The 16840-nt window shown below is 45.6% G+C and overlaps 1 protein-coding gene across 3 annotated transcripts in view; it reads right to left on the bottom strand.

The window, feature by feature from the left end:
- Nucleotides 1-976: 976 nt before the first annotated feature.
- Nucleotides 977-16840, bottom strand: part of LOC139048949 (ATP-sensitive inward rectifier potassium channel 12-like) — a 143587-nt gene continuing 127723 nt past the window's right edge. For all 3 annotated transcript variants that reach the window (XM_070523946.1, XM_070523948.1, XM_070523947.1), the window contains 7 exons: nt 14950-15198; nt 12786-13040; nt 12027-12221; nt 11058-11342; nt 9739-10086; nt 8590-8840; nt 977-6781 (listed from right to left, as the gene is read on the bottom strand). In XM_070523946.1, coding sequence (XP_070380047.1) covers nt 6781; nt 8590-8840; nt 9739-10086; nt 11058-11342; nt 12027-12221; nt 12786-13040; nt 14950-15075 — 1461 coding nt within the window. In that variant the 5' untranslated portion in view covers nt 15076-15198 and the 3' untranslated portion in view covers nt 977-6780. The remainder of the gene's footprint in view (nt 6782-8589; nt 8841-9738; nt 10087-11057; nt 11343-12026; nt 12222-12785; nt 13041-14949; nt 15199-16840) is intronic.

The following is a 16840-nucleotide window of genomic DNA, read 5'->3' as shown; positions in this document are numbered from 1 at the left end:
GAGTGCCAGTCAGGAGGGGTGTGTTTAAGGATGTGAAGTGCTCGATGAGAAAGGAAACCTTTTAGCAACTTGCACACTGCTGCCTTATAATCACGGATTATTACTCAGGCTTGCTTGGAGGCGGCCTCTCCGCTCTCCTCAGGCATTGTGCTCCAGACCGTATTGGCAGTGATGTCATTGTTAGAAGACCCAGTAAGGGCTGTAATGACCATAGCTGTCTGTCCAGGGTACTCAGCCACGTCTACATAGGTTTCTCATGAAAGCTGAGAACTATAAGCCTTGTGGCAGTACTCTTAATATAAACCAGTAGTAATCGCTTCAGAGCTTGTGTGTGAATCCTTGTTTCAATGAGGTGGTGATTTAGGCGAGTTCACGCTGTATTTTGACCACATAGCGCAGCAGACCGAACAAATGCAGTCGCTGTGTGCCACCAAATGATGTTTGGTTCACGTATGTGCATCATTTATATTGAAATGCACCACAAAACTTGATCACACAAGTTGATCTCGCCTGTAAATCAGGAAAAAAAGAGGAAAAGCAGGTATTGTGCAACTAACACAGCATTGCTGTGTGCTGTATATGAAACAAATTTTTGTTCTACATTTGGTTTGTTTTGCATATGGTGCCCGACAATGTCACATTACTAGCATGATTCTTGCATTTCTTTTTTTCTCTATTCTAAATGAGTTCAACCAGCGATAAAGATCAAATTTTGACATACATTTCTGCTGACTTATGTGCATGTGTGAAATAAGCATCAGTTGGAAGTACAGCAGTTGTGTTTGTCCTTAGCTGTTCGCTGTGGTGATGCACGGTCAAAATGAGTGGTGGTTGCCCATCTAGCTGTTTGTTCGCTCTCGTTCAGGACACCAGCTTCACCTTATAGTGCAACAGCCACACTCGCACAAAATCCATCAAGCAACGATGCTGTGAAATTTGAGTGCACATGTTAGGAAACCATGACGACAAACCGAGGTATAATTAAAGGCGTATTTTATTATCTCTATGTACACAGAAAAAAAAAACAGAATGGGACAAAATTCTAAAAACATTGCAACAACGAAACAACTTTGGCAACTGGTATTTTTTAAACATCAGTTAAAAAGTAATAATAATAATAAGACTACAGAAATGACACTTGTCTAGCTTTCCAAGCTGTTGCAGCAGTTCGTTGTAAAAAAAAAATGTAATAAACTTATGTATATATATATATTTATATATTTGACTCATGCCCTCAATACTGTTTTCATAACGGAATGACGTGGAAAATCAACCGACTACACTCGACGTTTATGCTTGTATCTAGCTCTCTGTTCGTCGCTCCTGGGGAATGTCTCTTACAAAAGTTGCAAGGACAACTTGCTCTCTGGCCACAAATGTCTGCCCCAGATACATCCACCTGCAACACGGTCTCGCGTTTAACGTAGCGAAGTGCGCCTGTGACCCAACGTTTGGTCACAGCACTTTTCCTCTGGTTCCCCGAAAGCTCCCTTTGGAAAGCAACTGTCATACACAATTCAAAAACTATGAGATGCGTTTGACGGAATGACATCACACGGCGTGGTCTCGCTGCAATGTGGAATGCTCCCAACTACTTTACATCACGTGCATTCCATGGGCAGAACTGGAGCGGAGAGGCAGAGAGAAACACTGCAGTAGCGGAGCAAGAGCACAACGGCTTGCTCCTCCACTTCCATGTGCTCCGATGGCCGGTGCGAGGGGCTAAGATGTATCACATGACCAGATCGTTCACATTCCCCAGCATTCCGTGCAGTCAAATCCTCGGCGATTATCGCGCGAACTTCGCTTCTCAGCTGCCATTGCTGCTGCACACCGAACCAACACGAAGGAAGCACTACCAAAATAAAAGGATGCAATGCGTCTGTGTCACGCCACTTCCTTAGCACGCTGCTTTTCATGTGGGAGCAGCTTGAACTGCTTTTGACCGCTCGCGGCGTCGCCAAACTGCTCCTGTTTGCCCAATGAAATGCACGATTAAATGGACACGGTTTATCAAGACGGTATCACACAGTCTTAATTAACCGTGTGAGGTGCGAGGTTACTTGAAAGTAGAAATTACATCTGCATGTTTAACATTCTTTTAACTTAACCCACTTTCAAGCCTGTGTGCCCCAACAATGAGAATAGTATGGGAAGCTTGGTGTAAATATGGTCGTAACTGGCCTAAAGAAATTGAGAAGAACGCAACGTTGTTATTAGCCTTTGTCCTGTATTTGTCATCAGTGGCCTTTCTTGCTCTATTTCATGCCAGACACCGACCAACACACCAAAAGCATGTTATACTTTGTCATAGATTGTCACTGCTCGATATTCAGAAATTCACAGCTTTGATACTTCTTTGAATAAAGCTCTTGTTACACAACACAGGCGATGCATAGACGAGCAAGAAATGGACAACACAGTCGCCGAACTGTAAACAACCAGACAAAAGTGTGGACAAACAGTCGACACATGCATTGTATGTGTTTCTCGAACGAGTACTAGATGAACTACGTACAAGGCTCGCTTGATACATCCAAGTTTCAAACTTCCTCATCACAGAATCCATGCCAAGGAGCGGCACACTGAATTTATATATAGTCTATAGCGTTATCTGCAACACATCAGATTAATCTACATGCCCATAAATAGATAAATGTCCAAAGTAGCACTACAAGCAGGGCCAATGTATGATTATTGTCCAATGTGAGACCAACATTGGGATTACATTGGATTTTTCTTGGCCCTACCTTCTGTGCTGCCAGCCTGTCACAATTCACATGCCCATTCATTCCGTGTATACCAAAACTACATTTCGGACAATTTTTTTACAGAGCAGCGTAACACTCGTGTAAACACACAGCTTGTTCCCTAACAGCAAAGGTGCCGCGTAGCAATATCAAGCTACACCCAAAACTGAATTTTTTTTAAAATTCCCCTGTAATCAATGTTTAGCAACTGTCCTGGTACAGTCAAATATTTCAGCCTTAGCAATGTGTTGAATCTAATGAAGCAATTTACAGCTTGCTTCAAATTCAGTAGTTTGGACAGTGAGCGTAATGCTACATAACAAACTAAAACATCTAAGCAGTGCACAATCTTTCTTTGCTACACATACATTTCAATGACTAAGTCACCTACAGGTTGACATGTTACCTAAAAAAATACCACATTCAACAATTCTTATGCAATTTCAAACGATTTTTAAGGCACAATGATTATGCTCGGTGACAAAACTTTGTAAAGGCTTGAAGAGCGTTCTAAACCTATCGACACAGACATGCCCAATGTTCCAAACTGATGTCCCAAAAGTCAAAGGTATTGCTTACAATGCAAACACTTCCTCAGCCCAACATTGGAGGCACATAATGGACTGTATTTGCACTCTCTTTTCTTTCTCTTAATGCAGCACATTGGCGCTATAAACACTTTAGGTGGCATAGAAAACCATAGAAAACCTAAAAATTATTGCCTTAACTAAGAGTTCCATCACAGGCAACTTCACATCTTTCTATCACGGGTTACCGTAAATGCAGATATGCATGAAGATAGTCGCACCTCAATATAACAAACTCATATATGATGAATGATAGGATGTAATGAAGTAAACAATTTTTTTCATACCAATGTTAGCGTGCAACGAATATATGCATATAACAAATACGGATATTACGAAATCAGTTTCATGTAAAATACGACTTCATAATATAACGACGTTCAGCAAGTATTACAAACACAGTGAAATTACTTGGTCTGTCATTTTGACTTGAGCCATAAGAAAACATTTTTAACATAATAAAATACATCTATTCCATTCATTTCATGTGTTTTGGGAGCACGTATTATGCTGCATAATATGTTGCCAAGATTAACAAACGAGGCAAAGCGGGAGCTGTGCGAAAGTTTCCACAGCCTCTCCATTTTTGTTGGCAATACTATCACGTGCAGACAAATAATTAACTATAGAAAACGTGAACACGAAGACGGGAAGCGTTTTTTCAAACAGATATGATATATTGGTGGCTATCGATCCTAGCTGCCTTAACCTGCGAAGTGAAACAACAGTCTACCTTAAGGTTAAAAAAACAGGGTGTTACTTTTAGATAACCACGGCATTACTCACTTTCCTTCAACTGCACTCTTGCAGTTGTTGCTGTTGGTATATGAACTCCCCTATATTATGTTTCATGTGTTCATAACAGTAGATGTGTGTTAGGCATGCAACATCAGCTGTTGTACTGCCCATCAACACTACCCAGTGGTAGTGCCACTAGGGTAGTGCCACTGCATAGTACGAACAGCCACTGCCTAGTGTGGATGACCCAACTACCCACTCCAGACAGGAACGTTTTCAGGAACGTTTGAAGAGGAACGTTTTCAGAACACCGAGGCAATACTGCCAAAATATTTGTTTTCCAATATCATCACACGTACCTCCACTCTCACATGAAGGGAACTAGCATTGCAACAGGTGGCATCTTCAGCGAAAAAAGCGGAAAAATATTTGGGCGATGTGCATCACTGGTACGGAGGACCTGATGCACCGCTATGCCATGACGTACCGCAAAAGTAAGTGACGTTGCGAGCCTTTGTCGTGGAGCGACAATCTTGTGAGGCTGGCCTGCGCTTGTGCAGTTCACAAGGCCAAAGAATGCTTGGGTGCCTGTCACTTGTTGAAATTTTTTAGTGTCTTGAGCAGTGGAGCGCATCGTTATTATGAGAGAGTGGAGCTTTTTTGCAAAAGTGATGTTGCTAATAACAGTGTTGCAGAAATGCAGGATGGTTCAGAACTGCTTGGTGACACTGGCATTTTGCCCGAGCTTAGATTTAGCTCCGTAGCATCAGTGGACCCATGCCGTGCATGCTTTTCTTTTTATAGAGTCCACCCAGTCGTGATGAAGTGTGCCGAATATATTTGTAAATGTTTTATGCAATACAAGATGCCCCATTTTTCAGGCATTGCAAAACCTTGCCTTCAGTGGTAAGGATGTTGAAATGCCTTTGCGAATGCCTTAACAGGCTTTGTTGCCATGGAGAATTTTGTAGTTCAGCATGTCAGTTAAACACAACTGAAAACGCACATCTAGGTTCACGTTGACCTGCAGGAATTGCATGATTAAATGCATTTGTCATCCTTGATTGAACGCTCTAAAAAAATTGTCCAAAAGACTTGTGCCCTTGTTGTCACTTGCCTCTTGCCCACTGCAGCAGCCCACAGCGATTGTCTCAGGCATGCATATAGACAAGCAAAGAACGAAAAAAAAGCAATAATCAAGAAATAAAAAGCTACTCGTAAAATGCACCCAAATCGGGTTGTGTATTCACATGAACAATGCTTATATAATAAAGGAAGGAGCAAGAATTTCTTGGCCGATGCCGAAGGAACACGCTCAAGAGCAGGAAATGTACAGGCACAGTTAATTGCATCCATTGTATAGCACACACAATGGCGAGATAAGTTCAGTCTTAGAAGGCCAGACGGTCGTGTCTTCGTTCGTTTTTTTTCATGATACTCACGGCAAATTTGGGCTACACGCTAGTGCTGTGTGCTTAAATTAGCAAGGGTCTCTCAGCACACCCGAGTGGGCATTTTAGTGCCATGCCCTGGTGCAACTTGAGGGTCAGGTCTGGTGCAAGTCCAGTACTTTGCTACCCTCTATTTGCGCGACGGTAGCCTTAATTAAATATTATCCTCTTCCGAGGCAGCCTGCACCCAGCTAAAATAGCGGAGTCTAATTGCTTGACTCGCTGCTGTAGATTCTTCCCAGGCCCTCTGCCTAGGTCTCCTCTTTGCACAGTTAAGTAGAAGAAAAAGAAGGAAACATTTGGAACTCGTTAAAACAGGAAAAAAATTTAAAAATCTAGCCACAATTTCCTACGCGACTCACCTAAAACGAACCTACCCCAGTTCACAGACGCGACAGCATCGCCGCGCAAGTCCGCCGAGGGATTGCGGTCATGTGCAATGCACCACAAGAAGGCATTATCGTTCGCAAACACAACAGTCCGGACAACAGCATAGGTGTCAGCTGTTGGAAGGAAGTCTGTGGGTTGCACTTCCGGTGCTTTTCATCGAAAGCTGTTCCTCCCATGCTGATTGACATGCCCCTCGAGACATCTCCGTCACGATGTCTCCGTCGTGACGTCTCTCTCCGCCACGATCTCCGCGCCGCAATGCAGTGACGCGGGCAGCAGCACGCCATGCTGCCATGTGCGTTTTTCACCATACAGTGCTTCTTGGTCGGAGAGTCTGACATCTGGTCGTGTGCCCAGTCACTGACGGTGGCCCAACAGCAGGCCATGACCGGCCGTCAAAGAAGAGTCTATTTTAGCATCTAAACAAATGCACTTTTTCCCAAACACCGGTTCAACGTGGTCTTAATACACACCATGTAAACAGAGCGGGAGAGTGTCTCTGCTGTCGAGAAAGTGACAGAGTCTTGTTCAGTCCTCACCACGTCACTGGAGAACACAAGAGTAAAAAGGAAAACGAAAAACGATCGTGGCTGCTGTATGCCAGAGCCTGTTGGCAATGTCAAGCCAGTGAAGGGCTGGCAGCAGCTTGTCAAGGCACTTTAGGAGGGACGACTTGTTCGCGTCATTCGGCTGCGAGGGTCAGCGTCGGTGCGGGACCATCACAGCTGCTCCAACTCAACTCCCGAATTAGAGGCCACTACTGGTGTTGTGCATATCTTGTCATGTTGCACCTTGCAGCAAGATGTGCTCCTCAGAATTGGTCATCACTTGGAAGACTCCGGCACGGAGCCTACGGAAGGTATATCTAGAATAGAGCATAAGAAAAAGAAGAGGTCATCTAGAAAGTGTGCGTCCAGTTTGAGAAAACAAAGCGGCCAGAGAAAAGCAACTTCCAGACCTATTAATAATGGCATGACATTTCTAGTCTTATCATCACTCCTACATTCCCCACTGGATGTGAGTGCTGTTTGTGTTTATGTTGTTGTGGTAGCATGCCATAATTGTCACCCAGTACCTAGAGTACCTGGATACCTGGAGTACCTGAAATTGAGAACAACGCAACGAGCTATGGAAAGAAGAACGATAGGTGTAACGTTAAGGGATAAGAAAAGAGCAGATTGGGTGAGGGAACAAACGCGAGTTGATGACATCTTAGTTGAAATCAAGAAAATGAAATGGGCATGGGCAGGACATGTAATGAGGAGGGAAGATAACCGATGGTCATTAAGGGTTACGGACTGGATTCTAGGGAAGGGAAGCGTAGCAGAGGGCAGCAGAAAGTTGGGTGGGCGGATGAGATTAAGAAGTTTGCAGGGACAACATGGCCACAATTAGTATATGACCAGGGTAGTTGGAGAAGTATGGGAGAGGCCTTTGCCCTGCAGTGGGCGTAACCAGGCTGATGATGATAATGATGACCTGGAGTATCATGCCAGGTGATCAGCTAGCCCAGGCTAACATCTCCAGGACATCATAAAGTCAGCATCTGTCTCTCCTCTTTCCTCTGTGACACGGATGACTATTTCCACCAACACATGTTCGAATTCAATGAGCTCTCTTTGTTGAGTTTCAAGATGCATTGTTTGGGGGACTATGGTGAAAGCAGCACACAGTGCATTGGCTTGTGACGTCGCTTAAGCAGGTGAATAACTGTCAGCAACGACGTCAGTCAACACATTCTTGACCAGCAGACTGTCTACGGCCATTTCCTACATAGCTAGGAGGGAACAAACAGCACCGAGATTTAAAAAAGTGCAGGCACAACACCGAAGAGCAAACAAAATGATACCTATTGTTTTGCGGCAAAAAGTACGCTTTTGAAGTTTTAAGCTTCTCAAAAAATTTCTGGCGAGCCTTACAGGGGTACTGCAACACTTTTGGGACACGGTGAAAAATATTCACAATCTATGCACAATGCTGCCATGAACATGCGAGTCAAACGTTATTTCACCTCATGCAGCAAGAAGCTCGCGTCACATAAAAGATCGCTTTTTCTCTTGTCTGCCACTGTTAATGATGTCATTGACCACGTGACAGCCCATAGTTGCCAACCATGGGTGATACTTCCCAACTATGAGTTACTAGTCCCAAGCGAAAGTGTGCTCACTCATGCACACCCCTTCAATGCTCTAGCAAAGTACAAAGCGGCAGTCATTAGTGCATACTGCCCATCTTGTCCCGTGTCGCTCTTGGGTACCTTTGTCGGATGCCAATTGATGTCAGATATAATAGGTGCACGGTGGAAAGAAAGAAAAGTAAGAAAAGACCAATTTGGCAGGGCACTGCTATCACCACAGTCCTAGCTGAAAAAAATGCTGTTGAGCTAAGAGGAATGGGGAAAGTAAACATCACACTCTTCATTATTCAATTATTATTAGCTTTTTTCAAAAAGGTTCTGCAGAAATATATTCATCGAAATGAATTGCACTGCCTCTAGTGTGTTTTGAGACTTTAGGAAAAGGTGTTGTGGGCCCTGTTTAGGACGTGTAAATCTTTTAAAAGTGCAATACCCCTTATAGCCACAAGGCTTCACATTATGACAGTGTGCCTACAGAGGCGATTACTGCAGCCTCCCATAACTAGTCACTCCCACAATTACGTTGCAACGCTCACCAAAGCTCCTTGGGCAGCTGCAAAGGTATGAGGTGCCCGGCGGTGTTGAGGAACTTTTCTGGCGTGACCCTCTTGAAAGCGGGGTGTTGTTGCTGCTGCTGTTGCTGCTGTTGCTGCGACAGACCGGACTGGTTGCGGTCGTCGATGGTCATTGGCTGGAGAGGCGTGCCCAGCGTAACCATTCGCGGTGCATTGCGCAGCATCCGCTGGTACTCGTAGAAGTCCCGTGCACTGCACAGAGGTGTCTCCACCTGCAAACAGAGAGAACCGTTACAATGTCGCAACTTTAGTACTATACCGCTACCCTCCGGTGCCCAACCCAGTTCTTTGGGTTAAGAATGTCTCAAACATTTAAGTCATCACAAGCTTCTTCGCTGGTTCGTGGGTCGCTCAGAAAGCCCTTGAATAAGTTTTCTAAACACAGTCGTGCAGGAAAGCATGAATGTTTTAAAGGACGCAAAATTTTATATTTCAAATATGCATCGATGCATCAGGAAAAGCTTGCAAAGATGCATGTTTTTGATACAAAACCAGAAGAAAAGGTACCACTGCTACTCGCCGGAAATGGCGTAACGTTGAGAAATAGCACGACTCTGAGCATGACTTCCAATATAAGGTGGCTTCTGTGGCACGCTGAAAATCTTGGAGCAGATTGTCTGGGATTTCCATCATATGCGCTAACTACCAGGTGCCTACGTTATCTGGTATTTAAAGGCCGTTGACATAAAATTTGCACAATTACCAGCCCTGAAGATTCGCCATGGCTGCCTTCAATAGTACTATACTGTTCCTTTTTTCATAACGAAGTCACATTCAACATACAAATACCATCATTATATTTGTGTTCATTATACCGAGTTTTTGGACTGGATTCCAGGAGAAGGGAAGCACAGCAGGGGGCAGCAGAAAGTTAAGTGGGCAGATGAGATTAAGAAGTTTGCAGGGACAACATGGCCACAATTAGCACATGACTGACGTAGTTGGAGAAGTATGGGAGAGGCGCTTGCTCTGCAGTAGGCGTAGCCAGGCTGATGATGATGATACCGAGTTTCAAATCAGTGTTGACCCACTTATAGCCAATTTAGTCAAAGTTTCGTCACAGGTGACACAGAAAGAAAAAAAAAATCACAGAGTTATCCATACACCCACCTCGTAGGTGTTGTTGAACTTGCTGTAGTCTACGAGGTACTCGGACGAATCCTTCTGGAAGCGCACCAGCTGCTCAAAGCGGTGTCCCCACAGGAGCTCAGATGGCAGGTATGAAGACCTGGCCTGGATGGACTGCCCCGTGGACTCGATGGTTCCCTCGAGGATGACCACGATCTCAAACTTCTCACGCAGCACATCCTCCGCGGACATGTTGTAGAAGGGGCTGGTCTCGTTGATTTCGTGCACGATGGTGGCAGGCCAGATAAAGAGGATGCTGTCTGTGCCCGCATCAAAGCGTACGTCCAGCTGTGTGTGGTAGTAGGGGATCACCTCACCCTCTGCAGTCACCTGGACAGACAGAAGGGTGCAGTTATGTCACAATGTGCACATATCAGAAATATATATATGCTGCATTTACTCGCCTAATGCTTGCGCACGCATAATGGTGGCACCCCCACATTGGGAATCATGAATTAGAATTTTCCCCAGCGAGTAATCATCGCACCCTCGAAAATTGCTGCAGAGACTGTCGTCTGCTTATTCTGACATCAGTGCTAACAGTGATTCAGAATAGGTTGGGCCAGAGTCCCATTATTTATTTGTTCAGTGATTCTAGGTTCAGCTAGTGTATGCAAAAAAAGGGCCTTTGCGGTTCTTACTTGTGCAGAACCTGCACTCTTATTACAAAGGTAAGTGATGTTTTGAAGTACTTATTTGAGTTTGAGTTGCTGGTGTAAGAACCCCGATTTACAGCCCCTTTATTTATTTTTTATTTTGCCAAGACATTTTCCCCTCGTAATTACTGCACTCCCCAACTTTGTACAAATTTTCCGTGGAGATAGTGTGCCCATTATGTAAATATGCTAAACTTGAAACGTACATGCTAAAATGAAACCATATGTGTGCACCGTGCACATTCACCACGTAGAGCGTACTTCATTTTGTGACCCATCAGTAGTCAGACTGGCGCACAGCTGATTCAGCAACAATATAAAAAAATGTGCCATTTTTTTACCACAGTGAATAGTTCAAATTTCGCGAACTTGCAGTGATACATCTACAGCTTAATTAACATGCAATGCCTAATTCATGGTAAAAAAAAAATTGGTGTCACAGGGCCTCTTTAATTTCTGGCGAATCCAACACTTGGGACTCCCAATTATCTGGAACTTTAGGCGGTCCTCACAGAGTCTAAATCATCAATCGGCGTCTGCTTCGACTTGCTAATACACCAATACAAGTGTCAATAACTCAACAGGATATCAGCCTCTAGATTGCGATTTTTTACTTGGGCATGGTTGGGAGAACAGGCCACTTACCTTCCTGCGGATGATCTGGGCCGAGATGGACGTGCCGATGATGTGCGATTTGCGCATGTCGCCCACACGGAACAGCAGGCAGAGCTTGCCATCACGCAGGCATACAACAGCATTGCGCGAGAAGAGCAGCGTTTGCGAGCGTTTCTTGGGCCGCGATAACTTGGCGAACACGATGCCCGCCATGAAGCACTGGATCATGACGCCCGTGATGGACTGCATGCAGAGGATGAACACGGCCTCCGGGCACTCCGGCGTGATGGCACGACTGCCATAACCGATGGTGTGCTGCATGGTGAAGGACGAAGATAAGAATCGACTTCTTTATTAATTCAATTCGCCCTTTTTGGGAACCCAAAAGCCACGAATGTAAACGGAAGCAGAGCCACATTTTGTACATGTTCTAATGCCGTGTGTGCGAAGTCATATAGCCTACGCCTTTTCAATGTTTATGTCGAAGTGTGGCTGTGAATTATGTCCTCCTGCAGCTGCTCTCAACCCCAATCATGTGTATTACATAGTCGTGTTTCCCAGGACAGGACGCCGCTCTCACCACATAATGTAAACAGAGAGCAATGTGGCTGTCCTCTCTCTCCTAAGGGAGCATACTTCCCAAGGATGGAGTAGTCTGTTTGGAGACGTAAACAAGCCAATAAACATTTCTCTTGTGCCCTCTGATCCTGCGTTCTCAACCTACAACATAATTCATGCATTTTACGACATTTCAGAGCACCAGTGGGGAGCTCTGGATCAACTTTGACTGCCCAAGGTACTTTGTAAAGTTTGGCGAAGTAGCTGCAGATAGCTATTGTTTCAAAAACAAATCACTAGATGCTTAATGTTGTGCACAAGGCGTTTCCAGCACATTCAGCTTCTTGCCTCCCCCTTCCCCCAAATCTTGACCTTTTGTATGAATCCTATGTATAAGAACTTTAGCATAGCACACTGTAACAGGTTCAACAGGCACGTTACCTGCGTCTCCAGGGAGAACAGAAATGCAGACGTGAACGAGGTGACTTCAACTATGCAAGGCGTCCACTCGCCCTCGTGCGGGTCAAAGTCGCCATGTGCAAACATGATGAGCCACCAGATGATGGCGAACACGAGCCAGCTCAGGATGAAGCCCATCGAGAAGACCATGAGGTTCCACCTCCACTGGATGTCCACCTGGGAGCAGACAAGAGCAGAGCGAAAGATTACTACCCCATTACAGGAATAATTTTTGTTTATACTGAAACGCTACAAACATGAGATGAAAAACCTTTCCTAGAAAATCTCAAGTGTCACGCAAGAGTGCATCTTTTGTGGATCGCGTTTGGTAACTATAAGGAGCATAGGGGATGCAGCATCATGCACACATATGCTAGTTATGGTCGTGTGTATGTGTGTGGCTGTAAAAGACAAAGAGCTCACCTCATGCCATGCACATTGCACCACACGCTCCGCACTGGGCGAGTGTTATGTCTAGTGTGGTGCCAGAAGTAGGATGTGCTACCCATTGCTCACCTCCGAAAGGACACGTCAGAACTCCATCAGCCCTCACACTAGAGCCTATGTACACAATAGTCCATCTAGCAACAACGCTGCTGCCGCTGCTTCAGTGATTGATCCCTGTCCACCGACACATGGCCATGTTTGGGAATCGAGCCCAAGACTTAGTGCTCAGCAGTTAAGAGCTCCAGAGCATCCTAGCTGCGAGTTCACAATGAGTGAATTATGCCAGCCACTCACCAGTGTTGTAAAGATGTCCTGCAGGTATCGCTGCGAGCGCTTGTAGACGTGCTCCTTGGAGAGGTTGACGCTGCCATTCTTGAAGATGACCCTCTTGCGCACCCGGCTTGGGATGATCTTGGCCTTCTGGTAGCGGACCACGGGCGAGTCCTCGGCGCCGTTGCCACCGTTGCCCGCCGAGTCGGCACATCTTGGGAAGCCGTTCAGCGACAGGTGCTTGGTCAGGATGCGCCTGCTGCTCGTGCTCGTCTCACCCTACGACAGGAGCAGGAAGGCATTTCACACAGTCTCACCATTTGCATGCTATAACATCCGCTACACTTGAAAGCCTAGTGAAGAAGAAAGAGACAGTCTTTTTCGCTTAGCACTATCAAATAGCCCACTCATGGCTATGCAAACGTATTTTACAGCCTATTGCAAGAATGTGAAGGTCACTCGGCAGTTGTCAACAATGGGCAGCTGGCCTTTAATTTATCTATATTTTTGTCTTTTTTTCACAGTAGGGTGCACACTAGCATAAATTGAAGTGCAAACAATTCTGAAAATGTCCCTACATATTGTTCCTTTTCCAGCTTAACTGCATTTGCAGCAGTGGCTTACCGTAAGACTCGCGTAAGGGCCGCACTTTTTTTTTCCACAATTTTGATAAGGTGCGGCACTTACACGGGGCTGAACAACATTGTCAAAATGATGCCAGCACAGCCTTTAACTGTGCACACCCCAGATATACTCCTGCATCAGAGATCAACATGCAGCTCTTGCCATCTAGTAGTGGCAAGCAGAAGTGCGCATTGAATGAAAATTCGCCGATGCAGGTGCATGCTATCGGTGCACCGAACAAAATTGCTTCTCTGTTGGAAATTCTTTTTTCCAAATTTTTGGCTGCCAAATTGGTGGTGCGGCCCTTACACAAGTGCATAAGGTAATTCAGACTACAAAACATATACTTATAACTATTCCATGCTTAGAAACCACTAAAATAAAGTAAGTTATTTCCTGTTCGCAATTTAATTTATGCTGAGTGCACATGCTTTAGGGCCTAACTTTGTCACGTAATACTTGCCACAAAAATTCAGAGTACCGTTCATTTCTTCAACGCTGTGTATGTTGAACTTTCCAGACAGGAACGCTGCACAGGTTACATGCTCCCCTAGCAATGTAAACAAGAAAGCACCCAGAACACAGCAGAGGAAGAAAGGGCCACAAGAATCATGACGATAGTAGTTGGGGACAAAATTATCCCCCGGGCGCTCGACAAAAACCAGTTTTCATCGACTGGCCGTGATTACACTTTAGAGTGAAACATTCTAAAGAATGATTCAGTACTCTGCAACACTCATAAAAAATGTGCACCTTCAACCTCACAAGGCTCAACGTATCCTTTTTCATATGCTGAATTTGATGCTAAAAACTCCGATTTAAGTTCTATAAAAACGAATTTAAAGCCCATACTGGCGTACTTGCTATGCTGGAGGGAGTTTTCAGTTGTGAATAGTTCAACAAATTAGTTACTAAATAATTAATTACCCATGCTAATTACGTGTTACCGGATATTATTTTACTGTTTTCTTTGAACCAATATACTCTCTATGGATGTGAACGAGTTGTTTTTTTCTTTAATGCGGAATGGTGTTCAGGCTTTAAATGGGGTCAGGGGTGTAACCATGTCAAGGGTCTCATTTCATAGAGGGCATCACGGCAGAACCACGCCATAAGGGTGTCCAGTATTTAAAGGGTGTTGCAGAAGACCAGATTCCAATTCCCCCCCCCCCCTCTCCCCGGTTCCTCGCGGTGTAGCCAACGCCAATTAAGCTATTGAAACCCTCCTGCTTTGGAATAGCAGTGTCGTCAGTCGCGCTCAGGAAGCATGACTTCTTTCGCACGTAGTACCCGCCATGGTTGCTCAGTGGCTATGGTGTTAGGCTGCTGAGCACGAGGTCGCGGGATCGAATCCCGGCCACGGCGGCCGCATTTCGATGGGGGCGAAATGCGAAAACACCCGTGTACTTAGATTTAGGTGCACGTTAAAGAACCCCAGGTGGTCGAAATTTCCGGAGTCCCCCACTACGGCGTGCCTCATAATCAGAAAGTGGTTTTGGCACGTAAAACCCCATATATTATATTATTATATTATTTCGCACGTAGAAGGCACGACACCACGTACTTGGTTGCTGGGCGTCTCGTAGTCCGAGTCGCCGGCGACGCCGCCTCCGCCGGACGAGTGGACGCCGTGGCCACGGGAGATGAGCTGCTGCCACGCCTGGCCATTCTCCATCTCGACAAACTTCATGGCCGGCCGCCGCCGCAGCCAGCACGGCCTGCGCGACCCTCCCCTCCTGCCAGCACGGCCGTCGTGTTGCTGCCCGTCACTGCGGTCACGTGGTTAGGGGCCCGCGTCCTGGGGTCGCCCTCCCTGCAGGTATACCGCAAAGGGTGTAAAACAAGTGTTAACCCTTTGTTCGGCCACATGTGCACTCTCTAAGAAACGTTTACACCCTTTGCAGTGTATATTTGCCACACAACGATACACACTCTTAAAACGGTTGCACCCTTTGGGGTGTATGTTTGTCCCACAACAATAATCGTCATCCGCCTTGCTTGCGTTTCCTTTCTTGAAAACTCGGCTATCGCTACTTTCCTGTCGAGAAGCTGCGTCACGCTGATAACGCGCATGCCGTTCTTGACTGGGGAGTACCGGGCTCGCAGCGTTAAAGAAAGGAAACGCGGGCAAGACCGATGACGATTATTGTTGTGGGACAAGATAAGCCCCAAAGGGTGTAAAGTTTTTTAAGAGTGCACTCTTAGACAAATTTACACCCTTTGAGGTGTATCTTGTCCCACAACAATAATCGTCATCTGTCTTGCCCGCATTTCCTTTCTTTACCGCGGCGAGCCCGGTACTTCCCAGTCACGAACGGCACGCGCGTTATCAGTGTGACGCAGCATTCTCGACAGGAAAGTAGCGAGCGCCGAGTTTTCAAGAAAGGAAACGCAAGCTAGGCAGATGACGATTATTGTTGTGGGACAAATACACACCCCAAAGGGTGCAACCGTTTTAAGAGTGTAGTCGTCATCTGCCTTGCCCGCATTTCCTTTCTTGAAAACGCTGCGCTCGTTACTTTCCTGTCGGGAATGCTATGTCATGCTGATAACGCGCATGCCGGTCGTTACTGGAAAGTACCGGGCTCGCCGCGTTAAAGAAAGGAAATGGTGACAAGACATGACGATTATCGTTGTGTGGCCAACATACACACCAAAGGGTGCAACTGTTTCTAGAGTGTGTTAAAAAAACATGAGAAGGTGTATTCGTTTCTGCGAAGGTCTCCAGAGCAAGGGACTCAAAGTTAGGCCTAGGTTACACTACACTAGAACAGTTGCACCCCTTGGCGTGTATATCTGCGACACAACGATAATCGTCATCTGTCCTACTTGCGTTTCCTTTCTTGAAAACACTGTGCTCGATACTTTCCTGTCGAGACTGCTGTATTGCTGATAACGCGCATACCGTTCGTGACTTGGAACTACCGGGCTCGCAGCGTTAAAGAAAGGAGATGCAGGCAAGACTGATGACGATTATTGTTGTGTGGCAAATCTACACCCCAAAGGGTGCAACCGTTTGTAGAGCGTATTAAAATATATTACACCCTTTGGCGCTTATCTTGTCTCACAACGATAATCGTCATCCGTACGTCTTGCCCGCATTTCCTTTCTGTAACGCTGCGAGCCCCTAGTTCCAAGTAACGAACGGCTTGCGCGTTATTAACGTGACACAGCATTCTCGCCAGGATAGTTGCGAGCGCCGAGTTTTCAAGAAAGAAAACACAAGCAAGGCAGATGATTATTCTTGCGGGACAAATATACACCCCAAAGCGTGCAACCGTCTCAAGAGTGTAGGCCCATTGTTAGCAAGTGCTAACAATCGCGGCCACGAACGTCTTCACAAAACGGTTCTGAAAGTTATTTAATCTTGCGTTACGTCGTTTGTTAGCAAGGGATATCAGTTTCCAAAAACGCATTCATAAAAAGGGTCTGAAAGTTAGCTCCGTATTGTCACG

The sequence above is a fragment of the Dermacentor albipictus genome, chromosome 8, assembly GCF_038994185.2.
Source record: "Dermacentor albipictus isolate Rhodes 1998 colony chromosome 8, USDA_Dalb.pri_finalv2, whole genome shotgun sequence".
In the NCBI taxonomy this organism is placed as follows: Eukaryota; Metazoa; Arthropoda; class Arachnida; order Ixodida; family Ixodidae; genus Dermacentor; species Dermacentor albipictus.
The sequence above is the reverse complement of the archived record's forward strand: the minus strand, read 5'-3'. Positions and strand labels throughout refer to the sequence as shown.